We start from the raw sequence: 22,787 nt of genomic DNA on the forward strand, positions 1-22,787 counted from the left end.
CAAGAAGGTGGTTTTAATGTTATGGCTGATCAGTGTATATATATATATATATATAAAAGACCTGGAACAAGAAGAAAAGAAAATCTAACAAATGCTTGTTCTTTTCTTGGTATTTGGACAGACCGCTGTGGTCTCAAGCTATCTTAATTTAAACGGAGGCTACACTCCTCACAACGTTTTCACTTTTCATAGAAATGGAAACTCAAATTTCTCTCTCTCTCTCTCTGGTCCCCAGACTTCAGATTTATTTGCAATGATTGAGCGGATGCAGGTAAACAGAGATTGTTCCTTTTCCCTTGCTGCTTGAGAAGAAATAGTGGAATTAAGCAATTATGTTGCCTTTTAGATTTAAGCTGACTGATGTGGCCTTGCTGGTGACACCCTCCCCTTTTCTAACTCTTTTTTTTTTCTTTTTATTTACTATCACAATTATGCATAACTGTGTAACTTTTCTCTTATAGTCTGCTGTTTTTAAATTCTTTTTCCTGTGCAGCTTATGCGTATGCCTTTGCCTGTTTTAATAATATTCAATAAACGCCTTTAGGTGTGGAAAAGTATATTTTATTGGTTAAGTCAACAGTTCTGTTTTGAGTTCTGTAGTATGTTAGAGGGTTTTGTTTAATTGCAGAATACCTTCTGGTTTACAGAACTGCAGAATGGAAGAGCAGAGGTGCACACTTCCACCTCCCCTTAAAGTAAGTGTGGGTATACAGTATGCACACACACACACACACACACACACACACACACACACAGTTTCTGTGGCCTTTAGTCCACAATCTTATGCTGCTAAATTACTGTGGCACAATTTCCAGTTGAACCTGAAGTGGTGTCACTTTTCTGTGCTATCTTATACATATAATAATCACCACCTCTTCAAGACTAAACATGTACAGCTTATTATAAGAGGCTTACACAATATGAACGCTGGATATTTATGTATAGATGGGCCACGAATGAAAGGGTAAGCCTAAATGAATAAGTTGCTTAACATTAAAACGGCAGGTGCTTTTAGACAATGATATGCATGATAGGATTACAAATCTTTGTGTCAGGTCTTAAATGCTAAGCACTTTGGCTTGCCTTGATCTTGAATTAAAATGGCAAGAGGGCAAAGAGATAGGTCTCTTAGGTTCATTACAGGTTTATTACAGGGGCACAGGTGGCAGAAGCTTGGGTCACAAAGACTGCTTAACCTGCTAGTGGTTCAGTCCTCACGGTGCAGTGGTCCACTAGCTCTCTTATGCTGCATTAAGCATTAAGCTGGCATGGTGTAGCTTTGAACGTCTGCAAGAAATGTTGGACTAATGTGTTTGACAATGTTTTTTATTACAAATAACAAAACAAGAAACTGAAGGTCCTTTTCATCTCTGTGTCTAGTAGAGTTCATGCCAATTTGAAGCTTTTTAGGGGGCTTGTCACTGCTCAACACTTTATTAACACAATTCATTTAAATTTTTACCCTATTTTTTCCCTTTTTGTGTAGAAGTAAATTTTTTCATTTTCAACACATTGTACAGATTGGTAATCATGTTCATTTTTATTTTTACTTTACAGACAGAGGAAGATTATATTCCCTACCCAAGTGTTCATGAGGTAAATAACAAACAATAATCTTACAGTCGAACTATATAATGCCTAGTCTTCAATATGAATATTTTTTAATACCATTTGATATCATTTTTTTTTATAGATTTTGGGACGTAAAGCACCATTTCCATTAATCCTGCTGCCACAGTTTGGTGGTTATTGGATTGAAGGAACCAATCATGAGCTTAGCGATGCCCCCACGCAAGAGGAGCCACTCATATGTCCATCAGCCCAAAAAAAACTGGAAACCAACAGCATAGCTAAGATCTACAGAAAACAATTCCTGGGCAAGGTAAGCATAGTGTTGATTATGTTATTGATTGTGCTAAGCAAATTGACTACTATTTCTATCCTTGAGGTAAAGGTGTGTAGAGTAGACTTTTGGCTTGGATGGTTAAAGCGTGAACTATAGCACCAGATCCCCACAATGCCAAAATCCCTCCAGAATACCAAATGGTCCTAGGCATAGTTCAGAACATGATTTACATTTAACTACATTTCAGTATATTTCAACTTATCGACTGTGATAAAACTTATTGTGTATCTGACAAAAATTGACATCTGATCAGATTTCTTTTCTTCTACTGTTGAAAGATGTAAGAATGTAAAGACTGGATTTAAAAATCAATGGATTTTTATTGCAATTTATTTATCTGAGAGATTTTATTCTTTAAGCAAAAAATCCGTCTTTTAAGATTTCACCCACTCAGGTGGTGCAACGGTATTTTATCCCTGAGATACAGATTAGAATCTTAGCAGTGCTATTAGCTGGCCAAGTGTTTACACAGAGATGGATGCCTGAGGAGAGATGGCTGAAGCCCTGTGATAGATTGGTGCCCTGTCCATGGTATTCCTGCCTTTCACCCCGTTTTAATATAGAAATAGACCAGACCAAGAAAAATTGATTAATAAAAATAAAACAATTAAAAATGTAAGATTTTACTTCAGTGTGTTTTAAAAGTTATGCATGATTTAATGTTCAAAATATGCAAAATCTTACTTACAGTTGTTGGTTGTCCTATTGCTTTGTTTGTTTGAACGTTATGTTTTACACTTTGGTTACATTCATGACAGGACAATATTGTATCTCCAATTCACCTCACTTGCATGTCTTTGGACTGTGGGAGGAAACCGGAGCACCCGGAGGAAACCCACGCGGACACAGGGAGAACATGCAAACTCCACACAGAAAGGACCCGGACTGCCCCACCTGGGGATCGAACCCAGGACCTTCTTGCTGTGAGGCGACAGTGCTACCCACTTAACCACCGTGCCGCCCTCCTATTGCTTTGAATGAATTCATGTTGTTGAATAATCATAATAATACTATGTTAGCAAAAAAATCCTTTTGAGAAATAAACACTACACACTTATGCGTGCTACATTTTTTTATTTAAGTACATGCAAAGCTAAACAGCAGCATTCCAGCAAGCAGCTTTGTTTAACCGGTTGTTTAACTTTTCCTACAGGAGCATTTTAATTATTACTCAGTGGACTCAGCACTGGGCCACCTTATTTTTTCAGTGAAGTATGACGTGATCGGGGACCAGGAACATCTTCGCTTACTGCTTAGGTAAACCACTCCCACACACACACACACACACACACACACACACACACACACACTCCCATTCTCTCTTCATCAGAACTGTGCTTTTTTCAGTCATCACACTTCTATTCTCACTTTCTATCACACTGATCTACTTTTCAATCCACTAGTCTCTGACTCATCTATTACCTCTCTCTTTCCCTTCATCCCTGTTGTACTGCACTATTTTATATGAATGCTGCTTTTGTGCTTTTGTTTTGTTTCTTTCATCCATCACTGTTCTACACTTTTTGGAACTTATTTTATTAGCTTGAAGTTGAAGCTTTATGAAAAAGCTTTTAGCAGAGTCTCTGCAGGACTTTAAAGTCTAGGGCTTTTTAAAAGATTTTGAAGTGTGTCCGTCCAAAACAGCTTTCATAAATGGTGTTCAGTGCACTTGAGTTCAGGGCTCTGTGCATGCCAGTGTAGTGTAAAACTATGACTTTGTAAAACTCTTTTTGGCACAGTCATGCTAGAACAGAAGCCCTACTAAAACCATTGCCACATCATTTATTTTGTCATTGGTTTTATATACTTATTAATACTGTATATCTAAGTCACTTGAGCTTAATAATTAGAAGAGTTGTCTACATACTTTTGGCCACACAGTGTTTCTGTTTATCAAAGTCTGTTACAAGAGAATTCGAAAATAAAGTCCTCCAAAATGTCTTTCTTGCTCTATACATTTTGTTCTTGTACTTATTTTACAGGATGTCAACTCTTTCTCTTTACCTTTTCTCTTGGGAGCTTGGGACGGCACAGAGAGTGTCCAGCCTTCCTCTGATAAAGCAAATCATATCTTTGTAGATGCCCAACCAGCTGATAACATTGCTGAGTTTTAGGGCGGCACGGTGGTTAAGTGGGTAGCACTGTCGCCTCACAGCAAGAAGGTCCTGGGTTCGATCCCCAGGTGGGGCAGTCCGGGTCCTTTCTGTGTGGAGTTTGCATGTTCTCCCCGTGTCTGCGTGGGTTTCCTCCGCGAGCTCCCAAAGACATGCAAGTGAGGTGAATTGGAGACACTAAATTGTCCATGACTGTGTTCAATATAATCTTGTGAACTGATTAACCTTGTGTAATGAGTTCCTGTCATGAATGTAACCAAAAAAGTGTAAAAACATGACGTTAAAATCTTAATAAAGAAACAAACATTGCTGAGATTGAGGCTAGCTTGATTTTATCTCTGTGCCACCCAAGCACCCTGTCATTAACTGTGAATTAGTTTAATTAAAATGAAAATCAGTATTTCCTTAAAATAAACTTGAGCTTACACACAGGATTACTGTCTCTTCTAGGTCAAAGTTTAAGACCTACCATGATGTGATACCTATTTCTTGTCTAACTGAGTTTCCCAACGTGGTGCAAATGGCAAAGGTAGGAAAATAAAAACATATAATACATCATGTGAGAAATGTTTATATGAAAATGTGTTTATTTGACAGTATTCATTTCTTCTAGCTGGTGTGTGAAGAGGTGAATGTAGACAGATTTTTTCCTGTCCTCTACCCAAAGGTCGGTCAACATTGCTTATCCTTACTTTAAATTGATTGAATCTGTATCACATTCTGACCCCTTCTCCGTACCGTGTTCCAACAGGCCTCCAGACTCGTTGTAACATTTGATGAACACGTCATAAACAACAACTTCAAGTTTGGAGTTATTTATCAGAAGTTTGGCCAGGTAAATGAAAAACTCTGGGTTTATTAAAAGATAAACATGGCCTGTTCAGGTTTTTTCTGACCAAGTTTTTTTTTTATTTCCTGCAGACTTCAGAAGAGGAGCTTTTTGGCAATAGTGAAGAAAGTCCAGCCTTTGTAGAGTTCCTGGAGTTTTTGGGACAGAAGATTGAGCTACATGACTTTAAAGGGTAAGACTTAAACTCTGTTTAAACTACAGGGGTTGGACAATGAAACTGAAACACCTGTCATTTTAGTGTGGGAGGTTTCATGGCTAAATTGGACCAGTCTGGTGGCCAATCTTCATTAATTGCACATTGCACCAGTAAGAGCAGAGTGTGAAGGTTCAATTAGCAGGGTAAGAGCACAGTTTTGCTCAAAATATTGCAATGCACACAACATTATGGGTGACATACCAGAGTTCAAAAGAGGACAAATTGTTGGTGCACGTCTTGCTGGCGCATCTGTGACCAAGACAGCAAGTCTTTGTGATGTATCAAGAGCCACGGTATCCAGGGTAATGTCAGCATACCACCAAGAAGGACAAACCACATCCAACAGGATTAACTGTGGACGCAAGAGGAAGCTGTCTGAAAGGGATGTTCGGGTGCTAACCCGGATTGTATCCAAAAAACATAAAACCACGGCTGCCCAAATCACGGCAGAATTAAATGTGCACCTCAACTCTCCTGTTTCCACCGGAACTGTCCGTCGGGAGCTCCACAGGGTCAATATACACGGCCGGGCTGCTATAGCCAAACCTTTGGTCACTCGTGCCAATGCCAAACGTCGGTTTCGGAGCGCAAATCTTGGGCTGTGGACAATGTGAAACATGCATTGTTCTCTGATGAGTCCACCTTTACTGTTTTCCCCACATCCGGGAGAGTTACGGTGTGGAGAAGCCCCAAAGAAGCGTACCACCCAGACTGTTGCATGCCCAGAGTGAAGCATGGGGGTGGATCAGTGATGGTTTGGGCTGCCATATCATGGCATTCCCTTGGCCCAATACTTGTGCTAGATGGGCGCGTCACTGCCAAGGACTACCGAACCATTCTGGAGGACCATGTGCATCCAATGGCGGTGCCGTGTATCGGGATGACAGTGCACCAATACACACAGCAAGACTGGTGAAAGATTGGTTTGATGAACATGAAAGTGAAGTTGAACATCTCCCATGGCCTGCACAGTCACCAGATCTAAATATTATTGAGCCACTTTGGGGTGTTTTGGAGAAGCGAGTCAGGAAACGTTTTCCTCCACCAGCATCACGTAGTGACCTGGCCACTATCCTGCAAGAAGAATGGCTTAAAATCCCTCTGACCACTGTGCAGGACTTGTATATGTCATTTCCAAGACGAATTGACGTTGTATTGGCCGCAAAAGGAGGCCCTACACCATACTAATAAATGATTGTGGTCTAAAACCAGGTGTTTCAGTTTCATTGTCCAACCCCTGTATATTTACAGTTGCCTTTATAGATCAGTTTATTATATAATGTACACAGAGGAGCAATATGTATTTCAGAAAAATTGTTCATGTCTTGTACAGCGATATGTTGAAATATTGGGTTGATGGTAGTTACTCTGTTACACATGTTGAATACAAAAAATATGGACAGGTGTAAAGACTTGAGTAAATTTGATAAGGGTCAGATTGTTGTGGCCATGTAACTTGGTTAAAGTATTTCCTTAAAACAGCTCACTGGTGGCTAAGTTGAGTATCTCTCAACAGTGAGCCAATGAGTGACACACCACAAGCTGCTGACAGTGTGTTGGGAGGCCAACACTCATTAATAGCAGAAGGCAGTGAGAACTATTGCATCTGGTACAAACCAGCACAGGGCTACAGGGACTAGAATTGCAGATCATTTTAATGCTGGTGATGAAGTGAATGTTTTACATTTACGTTTACGGCATTTAGCAGACGCTTTCATCCAAAGCGACTACAGTACTGTGACAGTATACAGTATAAGCAATTGAAGGTTAAGGGCCTTGCTAAAGGGCATAACAGTGGCAAGCTTGCAGTGGTGGGGCTTGAACCAGTGACCTTCTGATTACTAGTCCAGTATCTTAACCACTAGGCTACAACTGCCCTTACAACTGCCCTGTTTTACAACACACAGTGCATCAAACCCGTCTGTGTATAGATCTGCGTAGTTGCAGGCTAGACAAAGTGCCCTTGCTAATCCTGTCCGCCATCAGTAACGTCTACAATGTGCATGCCGATGCCTAAACTACATATTGAAGCTATAAAAGAAGTTGCAGTGTTATTGTAACGGTTTCAGTCCTGCTTGTGGCATACACATGGATACATAGTTTTCATTTTCACTCTTCATTCACATTTACATTTTCTGCATTTAGCAGATGCTTTTATCCAAATCGACTTACAGTTGTGACAGTACACTGTCTAAGCAATTGAGGGTTAGGGACCTTGCTCAAGGGCCCAACAGTGGCAACCTGGCAGTGGTGAGGCTTGAACTGGCAACCTTTTGATTACTGGACCAGTACCTTAACCGCTAGGATACAGCTGCCCTACTGTCTGTGTATTGTGGCTGTTTAGTTTTCTTTAAAAAATATATCATGTTCATCATGTCAACATACTCAGCCAACCCAACATTACAGTTACAATGTTCAAAATACCATCTTTTAAGTAACTTACCTACTGTAATAACCAAGGAATAAGTCACACCATTAAAGCAAATTGCACCTATATGGTAATTAAATTACCATGTTTTAAAGTGTACCTAATAAATTGACATAAAATAAGTAAATTGTAATTAAAGTGGGTATGAGTTTTCTGTTATAAGAAATAATATAAGAAATATAAGAAATAATTTTTCTATACTATCTTTTTTGTTGTTTTTTTTCTTTAAAAGGTTTCGTGGTGGGCTTGATGTTACACATGGCCAGACTGGAACTGAGTCTGTATACCACAATTTTCATAATAAAGAAATCATGTTTCATGTGTCCACCAAACTGCCTTACACTGAAGGAGACTCACAGCAGGTAAGGAGTGTCTTGTTATATTGGGCCATCTGTCCAAAAGTGCTTCTTTTCTCACTGACATGAACAGTTTTCTCATTCTAATGAACAGTAATATAAGTAATTAGTTATTTATTATGTATTATGCTGTCATTTCTCTAATCCTTTTGGCATCAGGTAACTGACCCAATAAACCACAAATACATTTCTAGGACCCTTTTTACCCTTTAACCAAGGGTGCCAAATCATTCTGGAGCCGAAAAACAATTATACCAATTTATGTGGCTGCCTGGTTTATTATTATGCCTGTCAGAAAAGCTTTATGAGATGCTTGGACATATTCAGGCTCCATATGCTTAGTTATTTCAAACAACAGGCCATCACATGCCATCTGTTTTTACACTCTCTATCTCATTACTCAGAAAGTATCATCACTTACAATTCCCACAGTCATTGAAAGCATTTAAGCAAACACACAATTTAACACATGCCATCACTAATTTACTAGCTTTACTTTAATCATGGTCAGTAAGCATGCTCAGAAATTTTACAAAAGTAGTGTTTATAAAACAACTCATATTCTAAATATTCTGGCAAATATCATCAATGTGATGTTTTTCCTCAGTGCAAATTAATAGTTGTTCTTGTATTTACTCTTTACTTTTCCATAGTGCAGTGATGACAAACCAGTCAATACACAAAGTGTCATTGATTATACACAAATATTGATTATTTTTGTAGAAAATTTGTAATTAGTGATAATCTATTGATATAATAATATAATATTTAGTAGTGATGGGCAGTAATAGTCTGCAACACAAGTAACAATAGTGTGGCATTTAATTAGGAAAGCATTGAGCTTCATTTCTGTTATTTTCTCACTGTAGTCTGTACAGAATTACATTGTAGTGGAAATGTGGCATAATAAAAAAGTTAATTAATGACATGTAATTCCATACTACATAACAGGTTCAACTCCAGCTCTTTTTTTGCTGTTCATTTTTTGGTGGTCTTAATGTTATACATGGCCAGACAGAATGTGACTTGGTATACCACCTTTTTATATTAAGGAAATCATGTTTACTTCAGAAACATGTGATTATATAAATAGGTGATTTTGTGTTGCCCTAAAGTTGATTGGCACCCGGGTAATGATGTACTTTTGCCTTAAGTGCAGTGCTTTATGAGTGGGCTCTAGACCCACTCTGAATCTGACAAAGCAATTAATTCATCTACTATAATAACCACCAACTAACCAATTATACAGTATGATTTTTTAAATGTGTTTTGCTTTCAGCTGCAGAGAAAGAGACACATAGGAAATGACATTGTGGCTATCGTGTTTCAAGAGGAAAACACACCGTTTGTACCAGATATGATTGCATCCAATTTTCTACATGCTTACGTGGTGGTGCAAGTGGAAAATGCCTGCACAGACAACGTCCTTTACAAGGTGACAAATCAGTGGCCTTTAAAATGAATTTTTCTTTTAATTTTTAAGTATTGCTGCCCGTGCTAACTTTCTGTGCATATACTGAAGTTTACATGCTTAATAATAAGTTACTAATCAAACTGATGTCTCAATAAGTATTAAAACCTTTATACACAAATTTGAGTGGCAGTAAAGTAATTCTATTGAGGGCTGCATTTTGTTAATTATCAATTGAATTAAATAATGTTTGCAATGTTAAGTTTTTCTGTTTACAATTAGCAGATAACTGGGAAATACTGAATGAATGCTGGGTGTACATTTATTTATATAGTACAAAATATGTGTATGTTTATGGTTTAAGACATTAACAGTCATTTTACCTTCTGTACCTTCTGTACCTTCTGCTTTGAAAAAGCATTTGAAGTGTACAAACATGATTTAATACTTGTTAAAACACAAACAAATCAATTACACATCAAAAATAAAGGGCACCTGGATGCCACAGTGGTGTATTGTGCTAGCTCATTACGACTGAGATCCAGTGATCTGGAGTTTAAATCTCAGCTCTTCAGCCGTTTTAATTTGGCTGTAGAGTACAGCACATTTTGTCATCAAAATTAACCAGATTTGACAGATGTCTTTGCATTAAAACATTTCAATCATGTTGTTAGAAAATATCTTTGTGTTGTTAAAGTTATTGCTGTGGCATGGATAAAATGCATGTTTGCCTTTGATTGCAGGTTTCAGTGACAGCAAGAGATGACGTGCCTTTCTTTGGACCTGCTCTCCCAGACCCTGCTGTTTTCAAAAAAGTGAGAGATACTTTAGGAGGAGGATTCACTTAATTCTAATCAAAAGTGATGTGACTGTTTATGTTGTATTTTCTCACTAGAGTCCAGAGTTCCATGAGTTTCTCCTGACGAAACTAATTAATGCTGAATATTCATGCTACAAGGCAGAGAAGTTTGCCAAGCTAGAGGTGAGTATGTGTGTATTTCAGTGGTCAGAAGAGCAGCAAAAATGTGACTCATGTAAAAGAACTGTAACTTACCTAAAATAAAAAAAATACATTCATTCAAAAACAATTAACAGTAAGAGGAACCCCCTGTATCCAATTTATCAATCAAAAGGAATGCCCATAGGACCCTCTTTGACCAGATGTTATTTGGGTGGTCGACCATTCTCAGCACTGCAATGACACTAACATGGTATTAACTTAAAAATGTGAGTTGTACCGAGTGTTGTTATATAAGTGTAGCAAGTGCATCAGTGCTGATATATTTGGAACATCTCAATTTCAGTGCTGGAAGTAGAAGAGTGTGCTAACCTAAAACATAAAGCCTACAGTGTTCTGTGATCAGAAAGTGTTCACTGAGAAAAGAGAAAGATTATCCATGAAAAAAATTGCTTCTGTCACTAACTGTGCACATCTCTGACAAGTTCCCAATAAAGAGGCCAGTAAGTATAAACAGTATTAAATCATTTTTAATCTCCCTTCTGTAGAAGTATTTTCTATCTTTTAACAAGGTGACATGTAAGCATTTGCCAATAGCTGGAGGTTCTTTATATTTAAAGAAAATAATCCATCGCAGGGTTTTGGCCACCCTCTACCTCAAACATAGCCAATCATGTCTGTGTAGACAGACGGTCGGCTGATAGCACTGACGAGATTTAAACCTGGATCTAAGCAGTGTTGGGACCGCGTAATAGACCACTGCACCACCCAAGCACTACGCCTCTTTGATTTTATACTGAGTAGTTACATTAAAATTACTTAATGCGCCGCTCAGGTGACGCAGCTGTAAAACACCCTAGCACACCAGAGCTAACATTTCGAACTTGTCGGTTCGAAACTTAGCTCTGCTATCTGGCTGGGCTGGGCGGCTGTATGAACAGTGATTGGCTTGATGTTCATACAAGGAAGAAGAGCCGTATAGGGACCTCATAACTGATGCAATTACGACCTCTGCTGGCTGCTTGATGCCGTCTGCACAGAGTCAAGGAATAATGCAATCAGGGTGTGGCTCTCCGTACACAAAGCTGATCCGAAAATGAACTCGCCTCGTGTAGGAGAAAAGATGCACACATGTTGGAGGGGGCGTGTGTCAGTTTGCTCTTCTCATTCGGGGCGGGGGTCAGCACCAGTAGAGAGGAAGCATAATGCAATTGAGTAAAAATTGGATGCGCTAAAAATTCGGGAGAAAAGGGGAGAAAATGCATAAAAATTCATGCTCGTATGTGACGTGTTGACAGTTTATGTGTGTGTTTATCTGCAGGAGAGAACACGTTCTGCACTGCTGGAGACTTTGTATGAGGAACTGCATGTGAACAGCCAGTGTATGATGGGACTGGGAGGGGAGGACGAGAAACTGGAGAACGGAGGGGGAGGGGGTGGCTTTTTTGAGTCATTCAAGGTACTTTTATCTATCTGTTTCACTTTTGAAACATGTTTCCATGACAGGAACAAAGTTTTTGTTCCCATGCTTATGTGCTTATGTTCCTTCACTTCCTGTTCCTTTTCTATGCTTTCATCTTTCTATGTAAACCCTTTTACACTGTTCACACTTGTGGTCAATCTTCTCACTTTTTGTGTGTCTCTGTGTATGTGTGTGTTTCTGTATTTAGAGAGTCATTCGCAGTAGGAGTCAGTCTATGGACGCAATGGGCCTGAGCAATAAGAAGCCTCATACTGTCTCTACCAGCCATAGTGGCAGCTTTACCAACAATCCCCCAGACATTCCCAAAACACCAGGGATTGTGAGTATGTCTTTACCATGGATTACATGTTTTTAAAAAAAAGTGGTCGGTACACCCAGAACAAAATGTTTGTTTTTCTCAACCCTAGGTTAGTACGAAAGAGTCGGGTACAGGGGGAAGCACAGTTTTGCCACATAGAAAGGTGCCACATTAAAAACTCTGCCTTGCCGGCTGAGGCTGAGCGGTCACATGAACAACGATTGGCCAGTTGTTCAGATGGGCGGGACTAAGCCGTATATGGGTCTCTCTCTGTCAGACAATTATCAGGCAATTACGACCTCTGCTGGCTGATTAGAGGCGCCTACACAGAGATGAGGAAAGAGTGCTCTTAGGGTGTGTCTCTCCGTACACAACGCTAGGTGGCACAACACTCGTCAATGTGTGGGTGATAAGATGCATACGGCTTGCTGCCCACGTGTCGGAGGGGGTGTGGGTTAGCTTCGATCTCCTCGGTCAGAGCAGGGATCGGCATAGGCAGAGAGGGAGCATGATGCAATTTGCAATTGGACGCGCTAAAGATGGAGAAAAAAATGGGAGAAAATGCATTAAAAAAAAAAAAACGTTTCTGGGGACCAGGGTTTAATCCTTGCCTACAGTCTCTCTCTTGTTACACCCACTGTTGTGCTACTTTACCTGTGTCAGTGCAAGCGTGCTTATTTTTAACTCTGAAAATACCGCAACTGCATTGGTATTATTATGTTTAACAAAATGAGTGTACCATTACATTATGCTTGCACCTGCACGAAAAGATAGTGCCTCATTTTTGCAGTACCAAATTGATTCAGGCTGGATGCTGGACAGCATGACAGATTAGACTCTGATGCTGCAATACACTTTAATAAACACCATAGCAAGAAAGAAAACAAGCTGTTCTGACAAGTTGAGTAGATAGAGATGTAAATTAAGTCTAATGAAGTTCTCAGTAAATTATCATACTAGTTTTTATTGTACTGCTTCGAGTGGTTTAGCTGTAAAATGAGCTGTAATATACACACATTGTCACTTTAAATAGTGTATTGAATAAATAAAAAAGCCTTGAACACAATAGAGTGGATATTAACTACAGAAATCAGTGTCGCTGCTTCTGACAGCTGGCTGGTTTCTCCTTCACAGTCTCTGATCATCCCCGGAAAAAGCCCGACAAGAAAGAAATCGGGTCCGTTTAGCTCCAGGCGGAGCAGCGCCATCGGCATTGAAAACATTCAGGAGGTGCAGGAGAGAAGGTGAGAACAGCAGAGAAATTTTTTACTTCTGAGGGTGGTTAAAGGGCAACAGTTTTAATTCTGTTTATTGCAGCAGTAAGGAGTCACCAAACAAGCAGAAAACACCAGGCAATGGCCACATCTCTGACAACTCATCTAATCACAGCTCACCTGAGATGCCCACTACCAGGACAGGGTGAGCTGAGGAAATTGTAATAATGTTCTAATACATTTGTCTATGGGGGAATGCCATTGTTATATACCTGGCATTTTCTTGCAAAGTGGTGCTTTGCAGTACCCGTACAAGCTTGCAGCCATAAGAGAGTATGCATATTTGGTCATGTGAGGGCGATTACAGACCAGGCCTACTTTTAGTCATATAAAGGCAAGCTTTAAAAAATAAAGTATTATCCTTTCTCCAAAAAATACACATGCTTAAAAACCCGAGTAATTTCTAGCATGTGCAAGTATTTTCCCTGTCTAAACAGCCCTTTGAACATAACAGCAACATCATGAAGACTATTTTATGAAACTATTTATTGACAAAAACACTAAAACAGTACATCAGTGCATTCAAAGTTAGAATGTACTCTTGTTTTCTGCTTGCTGGTTAACTCAAACTAGCCTGGTGACCACATACGTTAACATGACGTAAACAGTGTGGTCATGTTACATTGGCTTGTTAATGTTTAACCCAGAATGACTTCTGTTCACTATATGCACTATAAAATGTGTGTAAAAATTATGCTCTGTTTTCCATCAAAAACATTCAATATGACCCAGTTGTAAGCATGCATGAGCCAATCAGAGAGGGGTTTTATTTATTTGTGTCAGTAAAGGTTGTTGGAGAAAAGCTCCAATCGAAACCAGCACTAAACATCAGTCTACAAAATGAAAAGTCAGACTAAAATAACAGGTAATAGTATATACCATTATTACCGATGTTATTTATTTTGAGGTACTTGTATGAATCAATAGCCAATCAAAACAGCATGTTGTTTTAGTAATTGAATCCAGCTTACAGTGGCTGACTTTGTTAAACTCCAATTTATTCTGTGGTTTCATTTGTGTGTTACAGAGGCATGTTTACCACTGTGTTACATCACATTTATTGATTATAATTCATTTCTGGCTTTCTGTTTGCGTAATAGAGTTTTAGGTTGCATTCTTAATGCTGTGGTGGACTGTGTTAAGTAATAATTATGTTACAAAGAACTCCCAAGCCCATTTGGCTATATTTATTACAGTATTGTGATGGATTCACCTTCAATGCCTTCTGAGTGCTTAAAGTTTACACACATTAAGGGGTTTTCAGCCTTGCCCTGTGTACACAGACTGAGATTACAACCCATCATTAATTTCACAGACTGAACTGGTCGATGATTTCCTCACTTGTAAACCAGTTCACATGATTATGTTGTAAATTGAATATTGTATAACATTTTTGCACCTGTCTTAGCTTTTATGAGTGTTTCAATCCAGTTTAATTGTGTTTAAATTTAAGTAAATTATTGATGAATTTTAAATAGCAATTTATAAGTGATTACCCCTCATGCTCACACCTTTTTTTTTGCCGGATTTGGCAGATTTTATGTATAACTGTCAATATGTGAATGTTATACTAAAAATACTATGGTATTTGGTTAATTAACTATATTTTTTTATGTGTTAATTTTTTTTTTTAGTTCGGCTATGTGCTGTAGAGCTTCTTCAATCCCGGAGTCCCATGACCTCTCTCGCTCCTCATCCAATGCCAGCAGCTTCACAAGTGTGGTGGAGGAGAATGACCATGAACTTGAAGCCACTGAAGAGTACGACACAGGACTGGTACATGATCATGTTTTCTACCACACATAGCTAAGCATGCTCAATTACCATAATATCAGTGACTACAGTTTAAATTAAATTTAAATCACAAGTTGTTTTTATTTATTTAAAATAAGTGGGCTAAGAACATTACCAAAGACTCAACCCACCCAGGTCACAGACTGTTTGTCCCCCTCCCATCGGAAAAACGATACAGGACAATTAAGACTCGAACAAAGAGACTGAGGAACAGCTTTTTTTTCCAAGAGCTGTAGCCTCTATTAAACCTGACACCCCCACCCCACACACTCACACCCATAGCTGCTGAGACAACAAATTAATCTGTTTTGAACCCTGCTTTCCCCAAGCTGCTATTTAATGCACAGATCACTTTACATTCTCTACATATATACTATTTATTAACTTATTTCTTAAATTTTTTTATTGTGCTGTTTTTTATATTTTTTGTACTTTCTTATATATTTTAATATTTATTTTATCTTATTTTTATTTTATTATTGCTACTGGTCTCACTGAGAGCTACCAAACAAAGTTTCATTGTATAACTACAATGACAATAAAGTCTATCAATCTATCTATAAACATGACATGTCTAGTACACTATGAAAACCACATTAAAAGAAAGGGTTTTGTGTTTCTTCTTTGTGTGTGTGTGTGTGTGTGTGTGTGTGTGTGTGTGTGTGTGTGTGTTTATGTGCATCAGGAGAGCCTGTCTTCTGCTGGCACCCCTCATAAGCGAGATTCATTCACATATAGCAGTGGCTGGATGGAGGAAAGCATAAGCAGTGTTAACCAAGCCAGCTCACCAGGTCTCCCAGCTCTTATATAAGCACAATCTCTGTAGCATATTTCCTATTCTGTTCTGGTAGTTTATTAATTGTGTTTCTTTTTGTAGGTCCTTCTCGACAGTTGTCTGATCCCATTCGGCCCAGACCAGAAAGACAACACTCTGCTTCAGTAAGGGATTTTCACTCTTACTTCTTCATAGCTGTCAGGTTAAATTAGTTGATAAGCCATTGGCTGTGATAGTAAGTTACACATATTAATATGATCATTTGTCTGTGTCTTCTACAGAACTGCTAGGCTTTTTCTGATGCTAGATTACTTCATGAATGTTCATCAGCAGGTTTGGCTCATTTTTGACACATTTAAGACATTTTACCAAATGCACTTATGCAATAATGTCTTAGCCAAGCTATAATCCCTTGAAGGAATACTTATGCATTAATAATAATAATGTAGCGCAAATGGAATATGCTTATTCTATTATACAGTGCATTGAAATATTTTTCCGCTTATCTCAGCTTTTGTTTGAAAGCAGAGGCCAGAGCACAGTGCACTGTATGCCCCACCCCACCCCCCGGAGCCGAGTGAGCTAAGGGCTTTGTGCAAGGGCACAACCTACCTTCTGACTGATTGTCCAAAGCTCAACCCACTAGACTACCACTGTCCCCCACTAAGCTACCAATTATGCTGATTTATATTTACCACATAATGACTCCTAACAGTTTTGGTGGGTAGCACTGTCACCTCACAGCATGAAGGTCCTGGGTTTAATTCCCAGTCTGAGTGGTCTGGATCCTTTCCGTGCTGAGTTTGCATGTTCTCTCCATGTCTGTGTGGGTTTCCTCCCACAGTCCAAAGACATCCAGTCAGGTTAACTGGTGCTACTTAAATTGCCCTTAGGTGTGAATGTTTGCCCTGTGATGTACTGGTGACCTGCCCAGGGTGTTTCCTACCTTTCGCCCAGTGAATTGTACCCACCACGGCCCTGGGTAGGGTAAAGCAGCGGTAAAACAGACAGTGACTGAATGAAAAAATCAATGATTTCTATCACAGTGGAGCCAACATGCAGTTAAACGTGTTGACTTAAAACTCAGTTGTTATAAATAGGCAGCTGTTATGCTCTGCCAATAAACATTTACAACTATAACACATATTTCAAACTACAGCCTAAGTGTAAAGACTTTATCAGCAGCCTGTGTCATACAAGTGTAGCTGAAAAAAGGTTAAGAATAACTGCATCAGAGAAATGCTGCAAATCTACACCGATAAGGCATAACATTAAAACCACCTCCTTGTTTCTACACTCACTGTCCATTTTATCAGCTCCACTTACCATATAAAAGCTCTTTGTAGTTCTACAATTACTGACTGTAGTCCATTTATTTCTCTACATACTTTTTTAGCCTGCTTTCACCCTGTTCTTTAATGGTCAGGACCCCCAGAGGACCACCACAGAGCAGGTATTATTTAGGTGGTGGATCATTCTCAGCACTGCAGTGACACTGACATGGTGGTGGTGTGTTAGTGTGTGTTGTGCTGGTATGAGTGGATAGTCCACCAACCAAAAATATTCAGCCAACAGTGCCCCATGGGCAGCATCCTGTGAGCACTGATGAAGTTCTAGAAGATGACCAACTCAAACAGCAGCAATAGATGAGCGATCGTCTCTGACTTAACATCTACAAGGTGGACCAACTAGGTAGGAGTGTCTAATAGAGTGGACAGTGAGTGTAATTAAAAAACTCCAGCAGCACTGCTGTGTCTGATAAAAAAGTGAGTGTAGAAACAAGGAGGTGGTCATAATGTTATGCCTGATCGGTGTATATAGCATAGTAAAAGTCTATGGGAGAAAAATATATAAAACAGGATCAGTATTAAAATTAAAAAACACTCAAAAACTGAACAGTACATAAACACAAATGCAACAAAATACAACACAATGAATTTGCATAAAATATGAAAGGAAAAAATCTAATCTATTTATTTAAAATTCCTAAATTGGCTAAATAATCATATTTGTAATTGGAGTATTAAGTAAAATAATTGTGATTTTTTTTTAGACACTTTTGTGGAGCACTATGCATACTTATTAGGGTCTTCCTGTATTTTGTAACTGTCATTTTGAAAAAAAATTATTTCATGTAAGACAAACAGTAAAGCAAGTGCATCATTAACAGCTGTAATGTTCTTTGTTTTACAGAGTTCCTATAGGCAGCTCCCTTTAAAGACTTGTGGCGACTCCCAGGAGACCCAGTACAGAAAAAGCTGTGCAGGCCATGACTGGGCCCATGTGGGATGGAATTCCTTGTTTCTTAGTTAAGAACATGCTCATTTTTCCAGCGCCATATGACTGAACATCCCCCAACATGCCTTTTGGCCGCTGCAGGCGGTTATGAGGATTTTTCGCAGGTGCCATGGTAACAGTGCAGTGGTTATCACAGTGTGCGTCTTTAAGATCTATTTGTCTGTTATACCAGCAAAGGGTTAAATAAAGCAATAAGCCACGAGAGGCCGTACGTTACTGTGATTTTAGCACGGGGATGACGTTTTTCGCGGAGTGCCTAAAACTTCTTTCCCCGTGCTAAAATCATAACAGTAATGCACGGTCTCGAGTGGCTTATTGCTTTTATAAAACGGCGGTCAACAAAAAATATAATAAATACAACAATGTTTAATTCATAAATGTATTTATCGTGTATAAACTTACAATAAAGCATTCTTCCGCGACGCAAAATAGTTCGATTAACAGTGTTGCTAGGCAACATGAGGGCGAAAATAACATTAACTTTTTCGATTCAGTGGCGTATTAATATGGAATGATGTGAGGTGGTCCTAGGTGTGAGTTTATCGGGGATTTTACAACGGCTTCGAACGCGGCTCAGCCAATCAGATTTTAGGACCGGAACTATCCGTTTTAACCACAGACTAGCACATTTGTTCTGTTTGTCACTCTTGCTTCTTGTTTCATTTACTTTTCGCATTAGGGCACCACATGCTCACTGATGGCTCTGATTTTGTCTGTTTGATTTATTTATTTGTTATTTATTAATACATTAAGAGTAGCAGAGTGCATCATTGTATAGATTTACATAGGGATAACACTGTTACACGTTCACACTCACTTTATTTCACTCCAGAACACAAAGCATGAACATGCATGGCACTGTGAGGCATTTTTTTCTTCTTTTTATTGTCAGTACCTTTGTGTTATTTCATCAGTCATGTGAAATAATGTTGGTAATTTCTTACTGATTAATGTTATTTGTTGTAAAATGAACTGACCTGTGGTGAAATCTAAGCACTAGTCAGGTGTGTAGTTTTGTACAGCAGAGTTATACTTCATACATTGTTTATGGATGTATTAGATAGTTGTTTTTTATTGATTTATTATACATTCACCAAGTTACAGTATCTGCATTTGCTTCAGGAGTTTGGCATTGTGATGATGACATGCAGAGAACTGCACAAATCAGACTCTTAGTACACAAGATGTGCTGTCTCAAGGTTAAACTTGTTCACTGTGCTGTCTACTGTGATTCGTTCTCAAGTTGCCTTCTATAGCTTTACCTGCTTGTGTGAAATCCTTCTGCTTTCGACAGAGGGCAACAGTAAGCTTTTGAATGTAAGAACCATAGTAAATGGGTATTTTTTTTTAACACAGCCTCTGCCAACACAATTTTATGCTCCTCACATTTTGCTATAGCTTATGGCGTGAAGTTTAATCTTCTGACCATTTCCTCTGACTATTGATGGTTAAGTTTACTTCGGTCATTCCATTTTTAATGTTAAGGTTAATCAGGAATGTCCATTCATCAAAATCAATGTGTTTACAATATACTTAGCCACTTATGCATCTGTCAGCATGAGTAGCTTTTACATGTGGTCATGTTAAGTAATGATGTCAATATTAAAGCCATATCGAGTTGATGTTAATCATTTTGGATAAACATGATGTACCAGTCAACACATTTTATGGTCTAAATGACATTTTTTAATTACAGGGAAAGTATTTAGTATTTGAAGACGGTTTTAAACTGGTACAAATAACTGGTAACCAAGTCATAACTTTTTGATGGCATTTATTGGTAGATCCATGGCTTGCAGTAAGCCCAGAACAATTTGTCCCTTCACATCCACACAATAGCCACTACATTCCAGAGTATCACAGTAGCTGGACTAGGATTTGTCCTAGATGTCTATGCACAGTGTTAAAGTGTAATTAAGTTTTATTCAATTCTGCAGATAAATTCAATGACAGTAAAGTTCAATTTAAACCAGAAGAGGTTGTAGAATCGCTAATACAATTCTGTGTTGATCAGCTTCTTAAACCAACTGGATGCAGTAAGCTGCACAACATTAATCAAGCTTAAAACATTTACTAGGACTGTGGTAAAAAAGTGATAATGACAAACATTCATGTTACCAGAGAGACAGCATCAGTGTGAGAACAGACATGCCACATTTGGGAGACTGAAATTGTACTCAATTGTAATATTTAATTAATAATAAACCAAGCAGTTTAAAATGTAACTTCCTTTTATTCCGTTTTTAAATGTCTTTTTTCCCTTAATTTTATTGTACATCTGTATATAACGTTGAAATATTTTATTTGCTTTTAATATTGTGTAATTTATATTTTCATGACTTATTGTGTTATTTTTTTGTAAGCATAAAAATATTGATTTAATGTTAAAGCCCAACTGGTAAACTCCTGATAAAGGTCTTGTTTTTCTTTTTAAAACTGTATGTATCTGGAACCTAAATGCACTGTGTATGGTAGTTTATTTATTTATTTATTTATTAGGATTTTAAGGTCATGTTTTACACTTTGATTACATCCATGACAGAACAGGTAGTTACAGGTCACATGTGATTTATCAGTTCAATGACAAACACCATCACAGGCGATTTTGGATCTCCAATTCACCTTACTTACGTCTTTGAACTGGGTGTGGAAACTGGGGGACCCATAGGAAACCCACAAAGCATAAGGAGAACATGCAAACTCCACACAGAAAGGACCTGGACTGTTCCAAGTGGCAATCAAATCCAGGTTTTTGTTGCTGTGAGGCGACAGTGCTACCCACAGAGCCACGGTGCCACCCTGTGTGGTAGTATGTGTTCAAAAATCAGCCAACGATTCAATTTAAGAAGGCATTTTTGTAGAAGCCTATGACATACTCTTTTTATTTTGAGTTTACAGAATATTTTTTCTTTGTTTATTTGGATTTTTTAACGTCACGTTTTACACTTTGGTTACATTCATGACAGGAATGGTAGTTACTTTTACACAAGATTCATCAGTTCACAAGGATATATCGAACACAGACAATTTAGTATCACCAATTCACCTCACTTGCATGTCTTTGGACTGTGGGAGGAAACCGGAGCACCCGGAGGAAACCCACACAGACACAGGGAGAACATACAAACTCCACACAGAAAGGACCCGGACCGCCCCCACCTGGGGATTTAACCCAGGACCTTCTTGCTGTGAGGCAACAGTGCTACCCAACTTAGCCACCGTGCCACCCTTACAGTATATTTAAAATGCTTTTTTTAAATATATATTTTTTGGATTTACATGACTATAAATAGGAATACAGTTTTCAAATGTTAGCTCTATGTTTGTTTGGCTGAAATGTACAGATTTAGTTTAAAATTTCTTCACTGAAAGAATTCACTGTTTTCATGTTGTGATAGTGTTTAATGCCCCAGTACAAAGTATTCAGACCAGTTGACTTTTTGCACAATTATGTGTTGTGGATTTGATTTTGAATGAAAATAATTAAATGAATAGAATTTCCATTTTTACCCACAAGTCAACATTTAACCACCCATAATGATGAAATGAAAAATAAAAAGCTTTTCAAGAACTAAACTGTTAAAACAATAAAAATCAGAAAACCCTTGTTCTGACCCTTTGTAATGGTAGTATAAATTGTGGTCAGGTGCATCCTGTCGTCTTCAAATTAGTTGTAGGCACATCTCAAGAACAATTAGAGTTCACCTGTGGCAGTTTAAACTGATTGGACAAATGCATTGTAATTTACACTGCACCGTCAGAACTAAGCCCTAAAGTCCAAGGGACTGTCCTTGGGTCAAGCAAATTGTAGCAAGGCATCAGATCAGGGCAAGGATATAAAACACTATTTAAGCTTTTGAATGTTCCCAGGACCACAGTGACCTCAACTTTTAAATGGAAGGATCTTGGCACGACCTTGAATGTTGCTGGAGTCGGCTGCTAAGAAGAAGGCAAGAAGGACCTTGGTCAGGGAGGTATGAAAGAACCCAGTGGTCACTATAAAAGAGATGGGAGAACCTGCTGGATGGTCTACCATCTTTGCAGCACTCCTTAAATGAGTCCTTTAGGCAGAGTTTTCTGTTCTGTTTTTGATGAAATACAGGTCAAGAGGTTTCACAAATTATAGCTGTTTATTTCTCTTGCACTCACACACACACACACACACACACACACACACAACCCTAAAGAAAATGGCTAAATACTTGTTTCTAATTTACTATATATGCCCCAAGTTATTTAGCTGGTTAAAATTTTTTTACAAGTTTGCCCTCCAGTGGCAGGAGTGTGTTAATACATTGTAATTGTAACCACTATTGTTCATTGTGTATACACCACAGATGACATTTTAGCACAAATTTATTTCAAGTGGGCTGATATTGCTGAATTAAAGTGACTGTACTTAAGTGTGACATTTCACTGTAAATAACACCAACCGTTTTGTTAATTAATGTTTTATAAAGGTCACCATGGTAAATTATTTACTGCTACCTGATTGTAAAACAAAAATAGCTTAAAACTTTATTTTTGTTAATTATCAATAAAGCGACAAATGTAGAATACAAACAAAACAAACTTTATAGCAGAAATGTACTGATGTTATAGACAAACGTTTGAAGTAATCTGACATTTTGCTCTAAATGGTCTCA

The 22,787-nt window shown here is 38.4% G+C and overlaps 1 protein-coding gene across 1 annotated transcript; it reads left to right on the plus strand.

Annotated features, from left to right (window-relative positions):
* Window positions 1-238: 238 nt before the first annotated feature.
* On the plus strand, window positions 239-18,276 carry rap1gapb (RAP1 GTPase activating protein b). The gene is made up of 22 exons (XM_062996611.1): window positions 239-271; window positions 648-695; window positions 1,558-1,596; window positions 1,694-1,882; window positions 3,060-3,163; window positions 4,471-4,549; window positions 4,634-4,687; window positions 4,772-4,855; window positions 4,942-5,042; window positions 7,727-7,856; window positions 9,130-9,285; window positions 10,005-10,076; window positions 10,157-10,243; window positions 11,541-11,678; window positions 11,890-12,021; window positions 13,135-13,244; window positions 13,318-13,419; window positions 14,909-15,050; window positions 15,754-15,859; window positions 15,946-16,007; window positions 16,125-16,176; window positions 18,037-18,276. The coding sequence occupies exons 1-21, from the start codon at window positions 254-256 to the stop codon at window positions 16,131-16,133; spliced, it is 1,962 nt and encodes a 653-aa protein (XP_062852681.1). The 5' UTR covers window positions 239-253; the 3' UTR covers window positions 16,134-16,176; window positions 18,037-18,276.
* The last annotated feature ends 4,511 nt before the right edge of the window (window positions 18,277-22,787 follow it).

The sequence above is a fragment of the Trichomycterus rosablanca genome, chromosome 6 (genome assembly GCF_030014385.1).
Source record: "Trichomycterus rosablanca isolate fTriRos1 chromosome 6, fTriRos1.hap1, whole genome shotgun sequence".
Classification (NCBI taxonomy): Eukaryota; Metazoa; Chordata; class Actinopteri; order Siluriformes; family Trichomycteridae; genus Trichomycterus; species Trichomycterus rosablanca.